General features: G+C 38.1%; 1 protein-coding gene across 6 annotated transcripts in view; it reads right to left on the bottom strand.

Annotated features, from left to right (window-relative positions):
- Positions 1-1,099: 1,099 nt before the first annotated feature.
- myo1b (myosin IB) overlaps positions 1,100-23,303 on the bottom strand; it is a 73,815-nt gene continuing 51,611 nt past the window's right edge. Inside the window, exons 11-33 of one of the 6 annotated variants that reach the window (XM_032566946.1) lie at positions 22,979-23,097; positions 22,151-22,237; positions 22,017-22,082; positions 21,522-21,527; positions 19,548-19,652; positions 17,924-17,986; positions 17,535-17,735; positions 17,179-17,405; positions 16,884-17,084; positions 14,915-15,008; positions 12,903-13,052; positions 12,750-12,818; positions 12,584-12,670; positions 12,134-12,220; positions 9,501-9,587; positions 8,764-8,850; positions 6,361-6,435; positions 6,130-6,264; positions 5,801-5,907; positions 5,538-5,670; positions 4,362-4,514; positions 4,103-4,233; positions 1,100-4,010 (exon numbers count right to left, since the gene is read on the bottom strand). In XM_032566946.1, coding sequence (XP_032422837.1) covers positions 3,878-4,010; positions 4,103-4,233; positions 4,362-4,514; positions 5,538-5,670; positions 5,801-5,907; positions 6,130-6,264; positions 6,361-6,435; positions 8,764-8,850; positions 9,501-9,587; positions 12,134-12,220; positions 12,584-12,670; positions 12,750-12,818; positions 12,903-13,052; positions 14,915-15,008; positions 16,884-17,084; positions 17,179-17,405; positions 17,535-17,735; positions 17,924-17,986; positions 19,548-19,652; positions 21,522-21,527; positions 22,017-22,082; positions 22,151-22,237; positions 22,979-23,097 — 2,603 coding nt within the window. In that variant the 3' untranslated portion in view covers positions 1,100-3,877. The remainder of the gene's footprint in view (positions 4,011-4,102; positions 4,234-4,361; positions 4,515-5,537; positions 5,671-5,800; positions 5,908-6,129; positions 6,265-6,360; positions 6,436-8,763; positions 8,851-9,500; positions 9,588-12,133; positions 12,221-12,583; positions 12,671-12,749; positions 12,819-12,902; positions 13,053-14,914; positions 15,009-16,883; positions 17,085-17,178; positions 17,406-17,534; positions 17,736-17,923; positions 17,987-19,547; positions 19,653-21,521; positions 21,528-22,016; positions 22,083-22,150; positions 22,238-22,978; positions 23,098-23,303) is intronic. The other 5 variants (XM_032566947.1, XM_032566948.1, XM_032566950.1 and 2 more) reach the window with 5 other exon arrangements.

The following is a 23,303-nucleotide window of genomic DNA, read 5'->3' as shown; positions in this document are numbered from 1 at the left end:
CACAGCACTTCTCCCATACAAACCATAATGTATGTTTAACATTTTAGGATACTCACAAGGACCTCTTTATGGAAATACATTTTCATTTTAAGCTTCATTTTTGTGAAAATCTGTGTGGAACAAAAAAACAAAACAAATTACATTACTTGGCTAATGCAAAAAAAAAAAAAAAAACTCCCCTGAAACGCTGCATCTTGTCAAACAGTTTTATTCAAATTTTCTTCAAGTCTTCCTCTTCCCGTTTTCTATTGCAAGGCTGATAAGAGTCCAGAAGATGTCACCAGAGACTCAAGAAAGCAACCTCAACTGGTCTACAGTACTCTAATGCCAGTCTGGGGAAGAAAGTGTTCATCTTTAGCTGGTTAATTTGTATACCGCAGAAATCTTTCATTTTATGTTGACATTTTGAAAGACAAAAAGCATTAAATGTTTAAAAGGTGTTACTTGCCATTTGAGAACCATTTTAAGCACAGCTCCCAACATTTGGATTGGAGTGCTGATTTACAAGATATATTCATGATCTGCTCTGCACACTGATTTTATCAAAACGGTGTGATGCAGATCTGCACTGCAGTGTGCAAACGGCAGACGCTCCACATGATCAGAGAGCGCATTGTCTGGTTCCTTTGTAGTCCCACAGAGAGTTGAATAATATCCACAGGGAGTGCTACGACTCCGCCTTCCTTTCCCAGCCTGTGGAGTGGTGGGAACCGGGTACTGGGCAGCCCAAAATGGTCCGCTATTTTTACCACTCTGTTCAATCAGAGGGCTGGTCCCCTGAGACCTGTTGCCGGCAGCTCTCCCAAAGCTGCGGAATTTAACCCCAGGATAGCTCCCCCCCAGATGTGATGGAAAACATCTGGCAAGTTGCTTGACTGCTAGGCTTGGCCATACAGCCCCAAAAGCCTCCAAACCATGTCCCCCGATGATGCAGATAAACAGCAATCAAAGCCTGTTATTTAGTGCTGGGATGTGAGGTACATAAAAAGCAAAAAGGCTTATAAAATTGAAATGCAAAGAATAATGATCTGTGTGGACAACATTTATGGATTTATACTTCAAATAATTAAATGGGAAAAAAAAATACAACAGCAGCAAAGAACATTTATCTTTGATCTTTATTTAATTTAAAAAGAATACTTGCAAATGTTACAATGAGTTCTACTAAAATATTTTTCTTGTTCCATCTCTGAACACAGTTCAACATCAGGCACACAAGAATGCAGACATCATTTTGCAGCTCTAACCACTGTTCAAATACAAATCAAGGGGAAGAAGAGGGCAAGAAAGATTTTACAAGTGAAACCACACCAAAACAAGGCTCCAAGTAAATCCATTAGAACCATCAGTTTATCCCTCATCTGTGACATCTGATTTCCCATCACCATAAGTGACTTACTTACATGACAAGGATATTTTTCAAAAGAAAGAGCCCCAAATATAAACATTTCTAAATTTCAGTTGAAATGCAGAAAAGTGAAGTCCGATTGCATCCCCCCCGCCCCCACTTTGTTTACTTGCATCTGCTTAATGCAAGTAAACCAGTAATCTGTATACAAGTCAAATAAACGGAAAAAAAAATTCATTAACAGTTTCTGAGCAGTTATCCAACCTGGTCTAATGCAGTTATTTTAAATATGAATTACTTCTGCTTGACTTTGGAGAGGCCTTCCTTAACCCTTCATCTCCCAAAAAATAATGCAGACACAATTTTATAAAATCTTATGTCTGCAATGGCCAGTAAAGCTGATTATTGTTTCCACTAGACATGGCGATATGAGGTATGACAGCCAAATGGGTTCCAGGAACAGAACCTGAATACTTGCTGTTGAGTAATAGAAAAGTAAAGGCAGTTTCTTACACAAACTGCTTTAATTTTCTGCTCGTTAACTACATAATTTATCTGCCAGGAAACGTCATGCGTTTCGTTCTGAGGTTCAAAAAGGAAGATTACTGGTGACAGAATCATTATGCTTTGGATAAGCCATTCAATGCAAGTTTAACAGTTTTAAAGTTCATGGAAGAGGGGTTAGCACTTTTTTTTCTTTTAAGATTGTAGTTCAAGATGGTACAAGTCTATTTCTGTCTTGGCCCATTTCAGACTTTGCTTCAGCATCCAGGATCAAATTTTCTCTCTCCCAGAGGTTGAAGTCAACAGCTTGTCTCAGTGGTTAAAGCTAAAAGCGGTCATAGCGGTTTTTGTGAAGCATGCTGGTATATTCACACAGGAAACCTAGGTTGGAGGTGGCACGCCACCATTTATCCTCACATGTGAAACAGACCGAGAATGGCACAAAGAGGTTCTGATCAGTATTTGTCAGTTACAAGATTAAAGTAGTGCGAAGAGCTAAATTAGTGGTATAGGTAAATGCTATCCATTTCTTTTTACACTTAGGTTCATACCAAGACCAGAAGCGTTTCATGCTGCATTCTCAGTATGCATTCACACAGGAACCTCATTGCTGCTGCACCACCTTCGTGACTCACGTTCTGAGCAAGTGATCCTCAGTTTTTGGGTAAATAAGGCAATGAAATGTTACAATGGTTTAACTAAGTTGGCATTAGCATAGACCACTGTAAGGTTTTAATTTGTAGAAGTATGCTTTGGTCTGTGTCCCTCCGAGGATAACCAGTCGACTAAGCTTCCAGTTCCAACTAATTTGGGCTTTTATTAAATAAAGATGCAAAGAATTTATTATAGGTACAACATTAACTGCATATAGCCTCTTAACAGAACCTCTCAAATTAACATTTGGTCTGTTCCCTTGTAATGTAAAGTGAAGGGAAAAGTGGTTCAAACACTACAATAAAGCTGTAGAAGCTAAAACATCCACACCAGTAATACATATGAAAATAAGGAATCTAAACTGTGTGTCCATGTTATGGCTACAGCCTATAAAGCCTATGTACAGCTTATGGCACAGGAAAGTCAGCTTCCAGAAACACAATATTGCACACAACATTAGCACTGGTTTCAATAGTCAGAATTTGAGGTGGAAAAAGTAGTTTTGGGAAAAAAGTTGGGTTCAAACTGATCTAATGTCTCAACTCCAAGCAACCTTCAACAAGAATGCAGTTTACAATTATTGAGTAGATGGAATGATTAATCAGCTGTACTAGAAAGAGGAAATCCAAGTGACCATGTGTAGTGCAATCAAAAAGAAATTATTTAATTTCATTTTTGGCATCAATATAAATAGGATCATCACTCGCATGGTACTGTGTTTACACCTGTTTAATGGCACGTAAGAATGAATACAAAGTGTTTTACAATTATTTAGCAAATTCTATCTTACTTTTACACAACTGCCTACTGTGCTGTAACCCAAGAAAAATAAGAAAACAACATACAATCAACGTAGTTTTCAGGTCAGACCCTCTGTTACAAAGGGGAAAGTAAGTGCAGTATTCAGGTTTGTCAAAGAACTAAATGCGACAGACTTATGCCCAAATCCTGTGTCATAGCTCATCTCAAATTTTTAAGCCATCTTTCTTGCCAGCGTCAGAGCAGCTTAAAAGCAGACGAGTCTGAACTGTTGGAGGCTGGAGCTCTTCTTTAAGTTCTTTTGACATTTTCTCTGAAAACTAATTTACCATGGAGGCAACGACATTGCCACGGTTATACAAAAAGTCGGTTGTGCTCTGGCATCAGCTCTTTACACCAAAATTTCTGTGGCATGCAACCCTTAAGTTTGAGCTTTCTCTGCCAAAAAAAAATTGTGGCCCATTATTTCAGCTATAGCGGTGCCATGGAAAAAATCTGATAAAGAACACAACAAGAAGCCAAATAACAGCATGTGTTTGGGCTCAGGGTTGGCACAGGGGTGGTGATTGTCAAGTCCAGAACGTCTAAGTTGGCCGTCAGGTCCTCTCCTCTTTAGGATGACGCAGGTACAGACACCTCCAGCAGGCGGTTGTTTTTGCGTTTGCATGATACGCTGTTGCCGTTCTTGGGACTACCTTGGATGAATTTTACGCACACTTTGTCCTGTTTGAACTGCACCAGAAACCTGAAACACCAGAGAAGAAGAGCAACAACTTATATCACCAAGAAGGAAGAGGCAACCCGCTGGCCACAATATAAGCCAAAGACTCTGCATACTCGTCTAAGATGTCAATGTTGAGCTTTTCTCTGTCTGCAGCCATGGAGCTGATGCGGTGCAGTTTGGTTATCATTTCAATCAGGTGATCACTGCTGAGCAAGAAGTCACCTTTGATAGCAGAAGCTGAGCCCTGTTGGGAGCAACATTGAATTTTTAAACAATTTTCCTTCATCTTTTTGAAAAAGATTTTGTGGCCACACAAACAACCTGAAAAAGTTTATCATCTATTGCTACATATCAAAACAACGTTCTCCTCACCTCTTTGAGTTTGAGAGCAAAGAAGCCATCAGTTTGCGTGCTCGTTGACACACTTGCAAGGTCGGTAAGAGGGACGTTGGCTTTCAGCTGCCCAGTTTTCTGATCAGCCAGAACAACGTTCTTCTTAGTTAACAGAAAGAGTCGAGGTGACCCCTGCAAGCACAGAAACACTGGTGTCATCCTGCATTCAGTCCAACATAAAATACAAGATATCAGACTTTAAGATGCAAATTTTTAAATGGAAGCAGAAAAGTTTTAATGAAAACACTGGGTGAAATGCTTTACAAATGTATTCATGCCTGTTGAACTCTCACTACAATCACATCCCGACATGCATTTCATTAGCTTTTTATGCAAGATGTTTAAAAAGAAATATTTTGGAAATCAAGAAATGCGAATTGCTACAGGAGAGAGAACATACACTGGGAAGTAGGTGCTGTGTTCTGCAGAGATCAAAATGTCGACTTAGACCGCACCTCAAGCTGAACGCCACTAAAGTGACCTGTACGTACTCTACCAGGAAACAGAAATTTCCTCATTTATCTGATGTGAAGACAAAAGTTCCTTCAGACAAACAAGAGCTGAACCCTGAGGAAGTCCTCATAGGTCTGTCCCACTGCACCTTCTATCAGTATAGTACTCCTACCCGCTTCACATTTCTGTCCAATCGCACTAGATTTTTCAAACACCTCAAAAGAACAAAATGTTATTTTGTTCTTGCAGCTCTACGACACAGAATCTGTTCTTGCAGACAGTGAATTGATCTTAAACATAGTGTCAGAGATACAACGTGATGTTTAAGATAAAAAAACATTTTTCATGTTCTTGTCAGGGTTCAGACCTAAAGGCATTTGAAAATCTGAGGTGTGAGCAAAAAAGAAAAATGCTGCTCAGACTTTCCAGACTGAACCTAAACTATTTTGCTAAGAAAAATGGGCAAAAAAGAGTTGGTAGATGTTCAAAATTGGTAGAAATGTCCCAAAGACCTAGAGCTGTAGTTTCAGCAAAATGTGGTTCTGGTATTGGTTATCTAATGCTGAATATAAATGCACCCCACATGTCAGATTTTTATTTGTAAAATACTTTATGTTGATTGGTCACATATAACAAGTATAATGATGTCAGCTGTAGTGTGGATATTGTAAAAATACTTTTCCAAAAGCACTTTTTTCCTACCTTTCCATTGGCCCTGTTTATCTTGTTGACCACGTCGGCCAGCAGAATCTTTTCGTCTACGGCGCTGCTGAGTTTTTGATATTTTGGATTCTTGCTGATCTCCAGGTAGTCTCCTTTGAAAGGCTGTCTCACGCTGAGAAAAAAAAGATGGAGTCAAAGACATTTGTATAATGTGAAATATAAGATGTATGAAGGCTCAATCTGGCATAAAATTAAGATTGACACCATGGGCATTGCTTTGGAGAGTAGTGAATGCAAGATACCTGCTTGGGTAGAGAGCCTTTTTATCTTTAAAAAGCTCGCTTGCCTCCAGCTTCTCCTCATACACTGCCTTTTTCTCCTCTGTGAATTGGCTCCTGTATTTCTTGCACTGTTTGCATCACAAGTCAAAATAAAGAATAACTGCCAGGAAACACTAGTTTTTGTGTGCATCATCATTGTACTTTGATCTGCTGCCTACATCTTATAGAACATAACTAAAAAATTCAGAAATGCTGACTTTATTCTGCTACACACTTGTCTGGCAGTTTTACAGTAGACAGCATTCACTCTGACAGTGTAAAACAAGCCTGACTGAATGTGACAGACAAACCCTCCAGAGATGGAAAATCCTCCGAAGCTCAGCATGAACTCCATCCAGGAACGAGTAAGGCCTGGCAGGCCAGGTCTTGTCTATCGGGGACATGGAGGGCAGTTTGCTCTTCAATCCGAGGAAGTATTTTTGCATCTAGTAATCCAAAAAGATCCAAGAAGTGTTCAGTTTAAACATTAAAGTTAACATGAACCCATTCACAAAACATCACAGGTCTTAAGCCAGACTTACAATCCTCTGGATGGTGAAGTTATAGATCTTCTTGCCTGCGTTTGCCCTGAAGAATTTTCTGTATTCTCTGCGGACCTTTGAGAGCACAATCATAAAAAATGTGTGAATCAATTCCAAGCTTACTCTGTTGACTCGTTATACGGTGGGACAGGAAAGAAGCACACTGAAAGAGGAGCAGCACAACAAAAACTGCACACAAAAAAGGACATTTTGTTAGTTACAAACAACAACAAAACAAAACCCAGTCTGTTGAACATAATCCCAAATACAATAATTTCTTCAAATGAGTGAAAAGGCTATCATTGTTATGACAAACTTCATGCTTTCCTTTATGGGACAAAGTGAATTATAACAGGTGCATATCCAGGCTCCTGGTGCTCAATTAAAAACAAAAAAACAACATTTAAAACATGAACATGGTAAACATGGATTGTTTCACTCCAAAAAGTAAACATCACACAAACAAAAACCCAAAAGCAGACACCCCTTCAGTGAAAAAGAAGCAGAGCAAACAGCGTGGGAGTCACAAACAGTGCTGCTTTAAGGGTCAGTAATGGAAAACAAGGAAAAGTTAGATGAAATTTGTAGACTTTTGCACACTGTTGCTTAAAAAAACAAACAAAAGAGGTTGAACAATTTTCTATACTTGGTATTCAGAGACTCCAATATTTAAAGTGGGGGTTAAACTTTTACATCAGGTGTTGTAAATTACTTACATTCCGTTAAAGGACAACACCTAAAGTTGATAAGAGGGATCATAACTAAACTGTCGTTTCAAACCAAACTGATAATTCAGTTACAGATTTTATGCATCTGCACGACCTTGGAAGTTAAACCATTACATAATCTCACACTGAGAAATATGGAAAAATCCAACCTTTAATTCAACATTTAGTGGTGGCTCAAATACCGGCAACTGATTAAAAACAAATTTGGAATATGTGTTTGATCAGTTTCTACAACTTTCTAAATCACAAAGAATTGATTCATAATTCCCACTTCTAAGATGGGGGTCTTCAGCTAGACAGAAGGCAAAAACTAATGATTTGAAGAAGGTGCTGACCCCTGCTGTGTCATGCAGTTTTGACATGGCACTCAGGCCTTCTAGCCACTGACCACTAGGCTGGAAAACATGTTTATCTTGCCACCACCCACATTATTCAGAATGGTAACTGAAGCAAAAAAAGTAAAACAGATCTCAAGAGCTCACTGAGAACTGCAGCAAAATGAAGCCTTCTGAAGTCATGTTTCCATTTTCATTAGAAACCACCTAAATGCCAAAGAGGACTTTGGGATGCCAAGAAAAGATAGTTTGTCCTTTCATAACAAAAGTAAACATGTCACATTTGATAAGTTTTGCTTATGCTTTGGTCAGATGAGAAAAAGACTGAGTTTTCAGAATAAAAGGAAAAAGAAAACATGGGAAAAGAAGAATAAAGCACCTTATTGATAGTTATTTACAGTCGATGATCTGTGATGCTGAGGGCTCATTTTTTTCCATAGGTCCTGGAAAACCTTTTGGAGCGCATTACAAGAAATCTTTAGAATAATTGGGTATGTTAAGTTGAAATCCAACAGTCTGCTAGTTAGCTGAAAATGGGCACTTTATTTCCGTCTTCTAGCAGAAACCTTCATCCATGGACTTTGGTCATCTCATCGGCTCATGCCAATGATTATAGAAGATTCAAGGTGATCTACAGCAAGGATGTCCAGCTGCAGTCATAAAGCGCCAGTGTCCTGCATGTTTTAGATGACAGTGGTTTATTACAAGGCCTAAGCAGAATCTGACAACTAAATGAGGTGGCAACATGTCCATTAATTTAGCTGTGGAACAGGGATACAGCTAAAGCATACAATACACCATTTCTTGGAGGCTGAAGTGGCACACCCCTAATCGAGAAGGACTAAAGATTGGTTAAAGATCTCCATCTTTCTGCTCTAATCTTGCTTAATATTATACTCAGAAAAAAAGTGCTGTCCTATTAGCAAAATGGGATTATAAAAAGGGTTACAAGCGACAAAAATGAAAACTTTACTCAAATTAACTGTTGGATTTCTCAATTTTCTTTAGAATGAGATTATTGTTACTTTCCCAAGTAATTTTTTTGCCAGAAGTAATTTATTTTTGCCAAAATCACTTGGAAAAAATTTACTTGGGCAATTATTGTAGGATAGTGACGTAATGTTTCTGCAGTTTTGAACTTTAACAGGGGTGGCAATGACAATGGAAGGTGCCGTATACGCTTTCCGAACTTCGTAAAGGAAAACAGAAGATATTTGCAACAGAGAGCACAGGCTGCCTTTCTGAGGACAAAAAGTGATGAAAAGGGCGATGGGGGACAGTGATGGGGAGCAGATGGCACACAGGGTGATGGTTGTTACGCCGTGGGGGCTGGTGGGTACCTTCAGTCCCTGCCAGTAGGCCCAAATCACAGCGACGGCATGCTTGCGCCTGGCTTCCTCCTTCAGCCTCCTGAGCTCCCTGCGAGCCTGTTTGGGTGTGGGCGGGGGAAGAAAGAGCAGTGGAAGATGAGAGGATGGAGGGGTCAAAACCGTTCTGCTTGGAGTCGACCGCTTTGAAGACGTGCACACACACTGCACACAAGCGCTGGCTGCAACGTTATTGCTATAATGCTCCAGCATCTACACATGTATAATAAAGTGTTTGGGTGGTTATCTAGAAGAGCATCTGTGAGGTGAAAGAAGCGTTTTTAGTCACTGCGGGGTGATGATGCAGGAGAGTCAATTCGGCTGGGATGCAATCCATCCAAAAGATTTCGATACAGACTAAACATGCAGTAGCTACACAGTAAGAGGAAGTCATGCAGCATGAGCAAGAAGCATGCAGTTATCAAGGATGGACCTATGAAGACGATGCAACAAACCAAAACTAAATCTATGTATCCAGGATGAATTAGACATATATTTTAAACAGACTACCATAAAGGACTTGGTCATATTTGGAAGATTCATTTACAACCTCAGCACCTACTGAGCCATAAGACGCATAACAAAATGCTTTTCATCACTGAGAAATGCTTAGAATTACTTCAGGATTCTTTTTTTAAATAAAGAGGTGGGAGTGGGGTTGATGGAGGCGATAAGTCAAAAAGTCACGGCAAGTCAACATTCCCAAATACCTTGGTGCCCTGCCAGCCGGCCCAAATGACCGACACGGCATGTTTATTCCTCGCCTCCTCCTTCAGCTGACGTAGCTCTCTTCGGGCCTAATGAAAAGCGGTGGCAGTTGCAGATGAGCGTTATTGCTTTATTCAGTGACAGGCAAAACCGCAACTGTCCAAGGAGAGCGGTTGTGACAGGTAACAATGAGAAAACACTGACAACATGAGTCACTCAAGAGGAAAACCTTTATGTGTGGCGATTATGGTCAATTGAGTTAAAGTGAAATAAAAAAATAAATCAATGAAAGGGCTGAGGTGGAATAACAGATTAGCTATATTGTGATAAAACTCTTTCCAGTAATTTACCCATGTACTTGATGAACAAAGTTCACATTGTAAAGCAGAGCTTACATCTCGTTCAGTGATTCCAACCTTTAACTTTACCTAAACTTTAAAATATTTAGGCAATATGAACCTAAATATTTTAAGTTTCATCTATTGTGTTACATGTAATATAAATGTAGAAGGTGAATAGATGGTGCTCAGCTTTGGTCTGTACCATTCAATCTTCATTCTTGGCAAATTGAGAGATCGAGACTTATCTGAAGCAACTTCAAAAGCAAAGGTCAGTGATAGTTTACAGTGGGTAATAAAATGCAATTTAACAGCCTATTTTAATTTGTTTTTCTCTCAAACTGCTTCTGAGAAGGAGAACGGAGAAAACTTTCTGCAATAAGGACTTGAAAATCAATTTAGTGGATATTTTATTCAATTCTTTGCTTACATCTGTGCATCTATCAAAATGTGAGACACTTAAGCTCAAATATTTGGTAGCAGACAAAATAAAAATAAATCATGCTTTTTTTTTTTACACTTAATATACGTATATAATGATATAGTAGCATTTTACTCAATGTTATCTCATAACAACCCAAGCTTAGTCAGAAATGGACAGAAGGTAAATGTGTGTGGATACATCTCAACTAAAGGGAAAAATGTGGAAGCTCTTCAATGTTAAACTTCAGTATGTAAAGCTTGTAATCCAATTTTTTTTAACTGAGACATTACAATACAGGTGAAATTTCCTCTTTTTCTAAATGCGTTACAAGAACTGCAGAACGAGTTTTGGGTTTTTATTAGCAAATTTTTAAAAAGTACACATAATTACACTGACGGAATATTTCTAAGGTAAATGTGAACCCATGTTGTTCAAATGGCTTGAAAGTTATTTTAAAAAAATGTTATGACTAGATATGCTTTATTCAGAATTCGGTGACCAATTTACAATCTCAAGTTTTTATACTGACATCAACTTGCCAATAAGATCCTACACAAAAGCTGCCATCTGATTATATGAACTATTTCAAAACAATAAGTATTTGTCTTAACATCTTACATATTCAGTTAGGGCAGATAGCATACCCATATCCTTAAAGTACATCTTTCCTTTGACTCAGATTCCCAAAAGGCTTCCAATATTTTCAAATCCAGAATGTTCTGAGATAAACAGGAGGTTGAAACTCCAAAAGACTAAAACAGAAAAAACGTATTTCACACTCTAGCTGCCAGAATGAACTGCAGATGCATCTTGACATGTTGCAGAAAATAAAGCTTTCATTCAAATGGCTTCAGATATTTCTGTGCCTCCAATGGCGGAAGTGACAATGACATTACCTGAGTAGCGGCATCAACACTAAAGAACGTTAACGCAATCTGGTGTTGCAAGAGAACTTTAAGAAAAATTACTGAATTTTCATGCTTCTGACCAACCAATTACTGATTTGGACCAATCTCGCCAAGAATCTGGCAATTCCAGTGATCACTGAGTTTCTTGATGCATCTCTAACAACCAGCAAGTAGATCCCAAATGATGCTGTCCAATATAATAGTCTGATGGGATATGTTCCGTTTCTACACTCCATTCTCACTAAATAAATGAATATGCATTCATTTTCAGTCTTGAATGTTTATTTATATTAGAAACTAGTGCCTAAAATAATTTGTGTTTTATTTTACCAAAACATTAGAAACTTTTACTATATTAAGAAAAGGGAACAAGCAGGTAAATTAATATCACACAGAACCACAGTGGTTTCTCTACAGAATTGGCCTGCAATTTTTTACCTTCTAAAGAATTTGAGCATTGTATGAAAAGAAAAATACAACAGAGACCCAACACTCCCGAGTGTCTTAATCAGACATGATTGGGAGTGTCTAGGAACTAAATAGACCGACTGCTGTAGCTGAGAAAAGGCAACATTCTCAGAGATTTGTAAGGTGATGAAGTGACACTGTGCCAAAAATCCCTCAAACCCAAATGTTTAGATAGATTATCTGGAAAAAATGCATTCTTTCTTTGAGCTTTAAAAAGCAGAATAGCATTTGAGTGATATAGAGTGGAATTGCTTATTAAAATAAAGTCATAAGCAAAACATGAAGGCAATAATTAAAGATTTAAAGTTTAGTTTTCTACTATAAATTTAAATAAGACACCTGTAAAAGCACCAACATAAAAGGCAAAGCTCATCGACTTTATATTCATTTAGCAATAGTTCTATGCCACTATGCGCTTTTATAGTCAGAATGGGATGAAACATTGTAAACAGTGACAAGACAGCTGGGACAGCAACACTACAGCTAGGTGGAAATACCTTGGTTCCCTGCCAGTATGCCCAAATTACTGTCACAGCGTGTTTATTCCGCACTTCTTGTTTTAGACGCCTTAGCTCCATCCGAGCCTGGTGGGATGCGGTGGGCGTTAGGTAGGAATGGTTGAAGATGTGCAGAAGGATAAATTGAGAAGGGAAAGTTGAAAGGAGCAGAGGGGAAAAAGTAGATGTGCAATCATCAAAAGAAATAGCATTGCAGAGGAAAAGCTGAAGTAACATAATCCAAGAAAGCTCACAGAATGGAATCTTAGAAAGACTGGTGTCAATATTGAGAAATGAAAATGTAAAAAAAAAACAAAAAAAAAAAAACACACACACACACACACCTACACACAGAAAAGACCCTGAAGTGCTGAGCAAAAATCTTTTGAGCAAATATTTTTTTAAAAATGCGCTTTTCTATTTCTCTGTTCTTAAGAGCCTTTACCATACCTGTGTGCCATGCCAGAAGGCTGCAATGGTGGTCACAGCTTCTTCACATTTCTTCTGATACTTCAGCTCTCTCAAGAGCTTCCGAGCCTGGAAGAAATACATTTCATGTTTCCTTATGATTCATTCATTACTCCAGATACAATAAAATTCACAGGAAGCCTCATACCTGCCACCCTCTGGTGTAGGACTGCACCACGGTGGTCGAATGCTTGATCTTCTGGTACTTCTTTTGTTGCTGTTGAATGGAAATGGCAACAATTTGAGTAACAAAGCTTTCAGGTATCGGTAGCCATGGCAGCAGTTTGGAAAGCAGTCTCACCGCGTATCGGCGGTACCATGATGCCACCACGATCTGGCTCTTTTTCAGCAGCAGGAAGTGGCTGCGACATTTCCAGCCCCTGTAGATCTTCTGAATGAGAGTTGCAAGGTCCTCCAGGCATTGCTTCCTCTTCTCCTCCAGGAAAAAGAGCTACATGGAGAGAAGGAAACAAAACATGCTGAATTTCACACACCATGAGGTCTGTCAACAAAAGCAGAACGTTCCCCCCGAAGAAATTTTTTTTCTTCATAAATGAAGTGTCAAAATGAATTTTCTTTTCAGGGTTTCAACTAATCCAGTTTGTTCAGATTAAAAAGACTACCTGAACTTGAATTTAAAGTGTCTTTAAAATCTTTTTACAAAGCTATGTGATGCTTGGCAATTTAGTGGAAGCAAAATCTGGGTAATGCTTAAATTGCATTGGTTTAAAGTTTTTTTTTTTACAATTTTTGTTTGTAGGTCTATACACTCCTGATCTTTTACTTTCCAGGGACATCTTTTCTGCTTCCTTAAATTACAAACACAACAAAAGGGAACGGTGATATGAATTTAAAATATTCAAATATTTCGTTGTATGAAAGGCACTGACAAAACAGGAAATAAGTACTTAAAATGTTTTTGGTACTATAGGTGTGACTTTAAACAGTCAAAGCCAGGTGTGCTGTGGTGGCACAAGGGTTAAGCACAACCCACATATGGAGGCCTTAGTCGTCGACGCAGCTGCCGCAGGTTCGATTCCTGGCCTGACAACCTTTGCCGCATGTCTTCCCTTCCTCTCATTACCCACTTTCCTTTAATAAATAAAGGCCACTAGTGCCAATAAAGACTTAAAAGAAAAAAAACAGTCCAAGCCTCAAATTAAACCTACACTTTACCAAATGGGCTACTCCACTACACCAGTTACAAGTATCAGTAATAATCATAATAAATATAAAACTATGAATGAATTACAACACCTTTTTTTTAACCTCCTTTAAATATTCACATTTACTGTTTTTCTTATGGAACCAACCATGGAGTTGGCAAATATCAATCAGGATTGTAAGGAAGGGTTTAAAAAAAAGCAACAAGTGACAACATGTAAAGTGTTGCTTGGAACTATGTGCTTTAGTCCGATAAACCCAAAACAGCTTTTGGGAAACAGAACACTCCAAGTGTTGAGTGGAAGAAGAATGAATATGTGGAAAAACATCTCTATTACCGTAAGCTTGGTGGAGGGCCTGTGAATTTCTGGACAATTTTGACTGAAAATGGGTCATTATGTCTCTCAGAAAGATGATTCAAAATGCAACAAGACTGTGATAGACACTAATGCAACTATCTCAGTACCTGGCCTGAAAAGTAGTGACAGCAGTGGTACCACTATCTGAAAGACCAGAGATTTTGTAAGTTCTCAATGCAAGAATTATTTACCTCACCTGAATCTATGCTAAAAATGTAAAGATGTACATCTCTTCGTTGCATTAAAATTTCAATGCAGCACTATCCTACAATGAGGATCTTTATGTATACCCTCCAATTCTACAAGTGCCCTGTTTTGTTCCATAATGTGAATTTCTTCTAAAATTTCTCAGCATGTCCGATACCAATAATATCCAGAAACCGAGTTCAAAATCTGCTTCATTTTATATTTGACTTTAAAGCTCCAGATGTTTAGAGGGGATAAGTTTATCAGACCAAATGCAGCAAGCAATTAGAGATTATGTTATTTCAAGCTCTGGGCTTTCTGCTAGCGGTAGAGAAAACCCATTCACATGACGCAGACCTAAACAATTGAGGCCTGGAAACACAGAGCAACTTATTTCCCATGTTAGATCGTTAAGTGAAACCATGTGTTTTCAGAGTGGTGGTTACATGCTAATTGCTAAAGTGGGGTGCTCCGAGTGCAGCCCACCCTGTTTTCCAAACATGTTACTGTGAGAAAACAGGTTGAGAATACTGGATTCAACATCAAGACTCTAAAACACTAGAAGAATTAAAATCTACCAGTAAGGCAAAAGCATGTTCTGTACCGTTCTTGGGTTTCTGATAAAGATCTTTGAACGGCCGTAAGAGTACTCTTCAGCTGGAACCTGCAGGTTAGTCATCAGCACCTCCACTCCTTGTCTAGAGAAACCAGAAAAAAAATAAAAAAATACATCACTAGAAGCGCACAGCAGGCAGTCAAGCCAACCAACAAGGATTCTTAGAACCTTCCCTCACCAGTCATTAGCAGGCTAGAACCTCAAAAAATCTGATCAGGGCACACATTATAGGTGCCATTATACCAACTGTATGTCTTCTGCGTAGAAGTGGTTTTTGTTGGAAGAAGACTCAGCGTTTATTAGATGCCTGAGGAAGCACTAAAGCTGAAGGAAGTCATGTCAGCAGAAACTGTACTTTTCAGACACGTCTGCTGCTCCTTCAGGCGTCTCTAATCAAGACCAGGATTTTGATGGTGCTGGTCATTACATAAACATTTTACACTTAGTTGTTTCATAGAACACTTAAAAAGGTGTCACAATGTTTTACTCAGGTCACTTCTCAATTTGGAGATTTAACGTGGGTTTTATCTGCAATATGTTCTGCCTTTCTGTTTACAGTCAGGATTTGTCAGTAAATTTGTGGACTCCATATTAGGCTTTGAGACCTTTACAATACATTAACTTAACATACCAAATTAGTAATTAACACATAACTCAACCTTGTGAGCTCCGTTTCTATTTCAAGGTGTCTTAACTTTGATACCTTTACAAAAGGGGAACCCACATTGTGGCAACCTCAAAATATCTGACAAGTCAATTTACAGCATTAATGCACAACGTAAGCATCCCAATTTAAATGCATATTGAAAACAAAGTTTACTGGATTTCAGCCAAAAGTATTTCTATTAAAAAAGTTAATACCTTAAAACAGAACGCTACTGAGCTACGAGTGCCATGCAAAATGCCTTTGAAGTTTGTTAGAACAATTAAACTTTATAAAGGTCTATTTTATTGCACATCACAATATAATATTGATCAATGGGTTTTAATCAAATGTTAATATACCTGTTTTCAGACTTAAAATGTTTAAATATACAATTTCTCAAAGCAAAGGACTTGGTAAAAAGCAGTGTTAAAACATTTAGATTTTTTGATTTTAAATTGAGATGCTTATGAATCGCAAAATTCCAGTTTCAGCAGCAGAATTGAGAGCTTCGCAGGAGATTGAAAACACAGTATGATAGCCACCACTGCTTTTCTCAAAAAATAAAGGCAATGAATAAAACATTTACAGTTAGGATGTAAATAAATATAAATTTTAAAATAAAATCTGGCTGGACTACATTCATCCAAAAATGGCAAGACATACACCTTCCCCCCACCCCAACTCCGTCCCCTCAACCCCTCCTGTAGATGATGACTAAATCCATAGTAAGTGCCAAAAGGTGACTTAAAAACAAGATTCGAGTGTATGGCACTGCAGATAGGAATCAGTGATTTAGCCAGCACAGTGAATGAAATGGGGAAGTCTGATGTAGAATGGAGGAGACAGATAAAGATGAAATGTCTCGACACGTTGTGGCTCAGAGGGGGAATACCGAACAATGAACATCTGGTATGTGACGTGACTACAGCTACTTTCTGTAATGCCAGGTTCATTTTTATGTATTCCATCATTAAAATTTCAAGTATTTTATTTCAGTAACGCAAATAATCAAATGACACTAGTGTATAGGTAATATTTTTAAACAAAAAATCCTTCTTTAACAAACTAAAAGTTTTTTCAAACTGTTAGGATCATCTAATCATTTCACCTTTTGAACCTTATCAGAGTCGTTTCCCAGCAATCCTCCCACCTGGGAGAAGCTAAACACCTCAGCGTTGGCCACAAACATTCCCACTGAGAGCCATCCCACATTCAGACACCTGAGAATATTTCCCAGTTGCAAGAACACATCTGAAGGGTTTGCTTTGAAAACATTTCACTTTTCTGTCCTCATGATCTGCACCAGATTACCTGGCAGGCCCCTTCCAATGCGGCCAGGTGTTTTTGCAAAGCATCTTGTAGCGCTCGAGGCAAGGCTCATAGGCCTGACGGAAGGCATATCCCGCTCTCCTTACACGGACATTCTCCATCAGGCCGAGATAGCGCGCCTGATGGCAGACCAGGGATTCGTTGAAGATGTGGGATGCTTTTTTGTCATTAGGCTTGATGCATCTGTAAATTAGACATTTATATTCAGCTTTAACCTCTCACAAGTCACTTTATTTTTTTCAGAATACACCTATGTCACTGAGAAGATTGAATGTACCGAATATAGTTTGGGTTCTTTGTTTGCAGGTTGCTCATTAGTGTGCCAACAGATGCTTTGAACTGGAATCCAGCAGTTGGTGGTCGTTTAAGGTTGACTTTTACAGGATTTCCCTCAGGGAAGAGCTGTTTGATGAGGCTGTGATTGGCCTTGTACATGGCCTGAGACAAGTCCCGGTAAAGCAAGTCGTTGTTCTTGTCAACAAAACCTTCAACACGATACAACACCTTAATTTAAGAGAAAAAAGAAAACGGGAAGATTTACTTTTTATTATTGTGGCAAGACTGAGTTACACATTTTTAAAAACATTTCTTCCTTTGTGTACTGGGCCAAAAGAGGGGAAGGGTCATCAGTACCTTGCCGGCGTAGTGCTGGATGCGGAAGCAGTTGTGTGGCAGGCTGTGGTCGTTAAGAAATTTTGAATTCTTGCTCAGACGGCTTTCAAAGTGCTGGTGATCAGCGCAGATTGTGTTCAGCTTGTCCAAGAAGGTCTCATCGGTAACAGTCCCGGGCCTCAGACACTCCTCGTCCAACATGGCCAGAATGCCGTTCTGGTTCTGACACAAAAAGAAGAGATTAAAGCATAGCTTAGAATTTGTTACAGAATTTTACTCAAGTCTATGAACTGGAAACCACAATCTCAAGCTCTGCAACAGAGCTCTGTTGGAGTTATTATGATTGTTATTATTCAGTGCCGTTTTCTTTAGTACCAGATTTCAAATCAACAAATAGGATGTTAACTTACATTTTCAATGAGGTCACAGATAACGGCATTGTTGAAATACTCGATGTTTGTCCATTCAATGCCCTGTAACAAAACACACAAGTCAAAAATAGGTCTTTCATTTCTTTGTATCATCAGCTTGATAAAACAGATATTCAGCTGATTGTGACTTTGGTACTTGTACTTAAAAGAGAAAAGGCCGTCATTTATTTGGACCTTATGAGCACTGCAATCATCTACTGTATGTAGCTGCCTACATCGATGCTTTTCACATCTGATCCATAGGTATCCAGTAATATGGTGCTTGTAGCAAATGCTGATATACAATATCACAATGTTTTTTAATCTGGCTCAAAACGACCAGAACCACCATCTATGAGACCACTGTGAATGCACTTAATAAAGTGACATTTGAACATTTTATATTTTTTTCAACCCTCATTCATCAAAATTACAAAGAACTGATGTGCAACTGTAAATTACGAGACCACAAGGCACTAGTTTAGACTGAATGACAATTGAGTGTGTGTGGGGAATGATATAAAAAGACAAAATGTTCTAGTCTTTAAAACACTGCAAAAAACAACCAGACCTTGTATTTATGCTGCTATATCTCCCACAACCTCATCCAAAACTTTGTAATTGCACATTAATGCGCTTTATAGCAAGGTCACAATATGCCTGCAGCAGTATGCATTTGTAAGGCCTGATGAAATGAAATGAAAACAAAATACCTAATTAACTTCAGTGCATTTATGGAAAAAAAATAAAAACAGTGAAAGTTTTTTAAATCCTCTGTCTCATTTATAACAGTCCTTGGTACTTAAATGTCTTCTCTACAACTCTTATTTCCACACAAACAAAGGTCAAAGACTCAGGAAAAAAAAAGACAAAAGCACACTTTACAAATTTCCCCTTCCAAAAAAGGCAGCTGACCTATGAAACACATTTTTCTGTTTTCAACTTAACACTTATTTATGGATTAGTGAACTGTACCAATGTGAATGATTGATATTTTTAAAAAGGTGGATGCAAAGAAGGCATGGCCACATTTATGATGGGTAGAAAGATTCTTCCATCTTTCCCTAGTGCGGTGGTATTTTCCCATGCAATACACTGGACACAAGCCAGTGGTGGAATATCATTGGTGGTGGTGCAAGTAGGGAAGGGGGCTGTGAGGTCACCGCTGTTGCACTCAAACTCAGAGCACTGAAAACAAACAAAGCCTAAAGGTCCACATCGGGGAGTGTTTACTCTCAACAGAGTGAGGGATCATTTCCGTCCCTGTGAGTGTGCAGAATGAAAATGTTGGTGGGTCAGAGATGGGGACAGAAAACAAAAGATAGAACAGCAGAAATGTGTTCACTTTAAGGAAAAGAATGCAAGTTTAAGTGGGGCAGTAGGAGGGGTTAAACAGTTGAGTGAAATGACCAGGTAGAAGCAATACTTCAGGGGCCCGCCATAATGGACTGTCAACACAACAAACTGAGTGGTGACATGTTAAGAGATGCAGATGTACAGCTGCAGGTGAAAGAAAAAAAATTGATAAAGGCAGGTGTTGAGAGGTAAATTTCCCTGGAGGTTTTAAACCTTGCATCCAACAGCTTGACGCAAAACTTCTCAACGAGTAGAATTCACAGCTTACCTCTCTAATGTACTCCTCCTGCTCCTCACGCAGAGTCAGCTCGATGAAAATCTGCTGCAGCTTTTCGTTGCAGTAATTGATGATGAACTGCTCAAAGCTGTTGTCCTGCAGGCAGGAAAACATGAGGGATGAGAAACTTAACCTCAAGTTACTTTAACACTAGAACCTAAAAGTAGGTTAAACACCATTTGAAGCGCTTGAACGTTCTATAATGAAGTTTGAACTGTCTGAAGCTTCTTTAAGCTCTCTGCTCAGAGCATTGCACAACAGAAACCATAAAATAGGGTGATTTGCCCTGCTTTACTCATTTTATTTCCTTGTAAGATATTACATTAGAAGCATCCTTTTGTTGTGTCAAATTCAGTATCTTTTCCTAGCTCCTGAAAAAATATTCAGCAAGTATGGGGAATTTGGAAACCTTACTGGTCAGAAAAATTAAAGCTGACAATTTAGATTGTAATATCATCTACTACACATCTAATTAGTTTGGATCAGTGAGGTAGCACATATCTTATTGCAGACTTTAAACCTCAGTACATAATTCAAAAAATGGTTTCAACAATCCAGAGGCTTCAGGATGTAGAACTGCAATCTTATCACCATAAAACCTATGACGAAGCAACTATTTAATCTACCAGTAATATCTCAGCAATGATTATAAATCCTTATCATGGAAAATTCCAGTCAGACTTTGAAGACTTTTTTAAACATTGACTTGTCAGTAATTAGTGAACAGCTGTTCCCCATTACCCAAAGAACTCTGGTCAATTGCGACCACTAAAAAAAATGAGTCATGCTTCTTGTAAGATACCTTATTGAACACTGGTTAATATTTTCTAAACATTAAAATGAGGTTAGTTTTAGAGCAGGTTTTAGACAGAACTCAAGGTGAAGGACACGTTTTATTAGTGAAGAGGAAATGGGATACATTGCAACATGTAGTTAGTTTTGAATTTTTAAGATTCATTACATTCTCTTGAATAACTCAAAGGTCATTGTCACCCCTGAAAAAAAAGCACACAGGAAAACATTGTCTCCTGTAGTGGCAGCAGATCCCAGGCTGAAATATGTAGAAGAAACCTGTTCAGAAAAGAACAGTGACAACTTTGAGGTGTTATAAAATGCTGTGACAAGTGTCTTGAGGAAGTAACTTTGGAACAAGTAGCCTCATTTGAAGAAGGAGGCATTTCATTTAATTATTGTAAAATATTTACTCATTTGCTTTGGGCAAAGTGAGTTTTATCCTTTCTGAACAATCAGATTCTAGAGAGAACAGAGAACATCAGTTCTATATTGCTATAAGAAGGATTGAGAGTCTACTTTTTTGTTGAATTACTATAGAATAAACACAAGCCTTTTCTTTCAGCTTAGCTTAATGTAGTTTAGCTTAGCTCAGCTTAATGTATTAGATACATTTGAAAAACAAAATACTATATTGGTCTGCTACAACAACTGAATTTGTGACAAATATTTGTTATTTTTGTAGCACTTAGCATAATTTAGCATACAGCTAAGAATAATTAACTGGCCTCTAATGTTAAATCTTGGCTCCCTTATAAAAGTGACAAAAAGCTTTTCTTTAACACAAAACTAGCCATTCAAATGCTTCTAAATACAAGTCTAGATTTTATGACACTTTTTCTTTATTTTGAACAGCTGCTAAATATTAGGTATTAGCCAAATTAAGCAATTAGCTACATGTTAGCACATCTTATTCTAAACCAGACATTGAAGCACACAAATGACAAATACCAGAGGGGACTTTTAATGTAGTTTTTGAGAGACAAATTAAAGCTAACACACTAGCGAACAAATTTTCAAATGATGCAAAGATTTCTTTTGCATAGTTTCAGCTGTGTGGTACACTACAGGCTACTGCACACCATGAGGAATTAAACAAGATGCTAAATTATGTCTAAAGGATCACAGCATGCACTCTGGCACATCAAGCAGGCTGGTGTGGGTGTTACTTACTCCTTCCTGATGACCCAGACAAAACAACATTAAGAAGAGGGGGAGGACTTGAGAGTCAGTGAAATGAACAGGCAGTGATATTAAAGCAAAATGACTTATGAAGAACAGGCGACTAAAATACATTTAGCAAAAAACACACACACAAAAATACCCTCATGTTTTACATGCACTGACATGCAAAACAGGTGGAACCCCTTTGTCATGTGATACATTTAAAAGTGCATCTGTAACATATATTTAAGCGATGAGAATTTCCCCTCCAAATGCACAGAATAGTGTATTTACTACAAAAATTATTTCCCCCAAGGGAGCAACAAAGCTGAACTAATCCAAGTGCATTTATATCTGGACCGAGTTGTTGCAGATAAGCTCCACACAGGTAGCAAAGCAGGCAAACAGCTTGAGGTGAAAATTCTTTTCTGTTTTTAGGTGGTCTGATTCTGTCATTCTGGGCTTAAGAAATAATCAACCAGTTTGATCTGGCACATGTCTTACCTCAAATATTTCAAAGCCGTAGATGTCCAGTACACCCATCACCTTGTGGCGAGTTTTAGCTTGTGCCTGAAAGGACACCACAACGTCAGTATAGCAAAGGAACTTTAACTTCGTTAAAGAGATATTTTACTTACTTTTATGCTTCCGTTAATTCTGGTCACCAGCCAGCTAAACAGACGGCTGTAGAGATTTTTGGCCAGAGCATCTCTGGCATAGTAGGCCTGTGACAAAATTGTAATAGATGTAACATTGAATATTGTTCAAATAATTTGCAGTTTTCTTGTTCTTGTTCTTTTAAACATCAACATTTATGCATGTTATATGCCTATGTTTATATTATTCTTTTTCAAAAGACACATAATGAGTCCTTACCATACAGACTTAGATTTTTTTTTCAATATTTATCCCCTTAAGTGCCAGGTACAGCAAACAGTCTTTTTGCAAGACGCAAAACAAAAACATGTAGGAAGGATAAAATACAGATTGCTTAGTGTATAAAGTCATATTGAAAAAAAAATAAATGAAAATTAAAATTCGCTCAATACCACCTGACCAAATTTTATGTTTTTTAATACAAACCTACACACAAAAAAACTAAACAAATTTCTAGGGATACAATTTTTTATTTTTTTTAAATGTTAATGTCCCAGACTTATTGGTTAATTATTTATCTGTTCCACATCTTAAATTGAAATGTCTATGCCAGCAGTCCCCATGTAATGTGACAAAAGCCTAACCCTCTGAAACATGACCTAGATTTTCATTCCCAGAAGGAACAGCGCTTATTTATTATGTAAAAGTTTTCATGTGGCATTGACATGGATCGGCGTTGGCAGCCAAAGGGAAAGCAAGTCAAGGGGAAGAAATGACCCTTTATTTTTCTGCGGACTGTGAGGAAATGAGAGAACACCAAAAAAAATTGCTTTTAACTGGTTTAAAATTAAGTTAAGAGAAACTCAGACCTGAGCAACATTCAGAGTGGTGGAAACTTTTTCCATCTTGGCCTCAACTGTTCGGTAGCTGAAGGCCCTCTCCAGTACAGACTGCTCGGTTCCTAACAGCTCACACATTTCCTTCAAATCTTCAAAGAAAACAAATACATTTTTCAAGTTTATTACTTCAACGATGAGAAGCTTTATACTCTTTATATCCTTTATATCCTATAGAAAGGATTTCGGACATCCTGAAATATAAAATAATACTACAAGAGAAAGATGGTGCAACAAATCAGAAGGGTAATTATACTTAATATGAACAATAGTGACAGAAACAAAGGACTACAGGAAG

The sequence above is a fragment of the Xiphophorus hellerii genome, chromosome 7, assembly GCF_003331165.1.
Source record: "Xiphophorus hellerii strain 12219 chromosome 7, Xiphophorus_hellerii-4.1, whole genome shotgun sequence".
NCBI lineage: Eukaryota > Metazoa > Chordata > Actinopteri > Cyprinodontiformes > Poeciliidae > Xiphophorus > Xiphophorus hellerii.
This window is presented reverse-complemented; position numbering and strand designations above follow the sequence as displayed.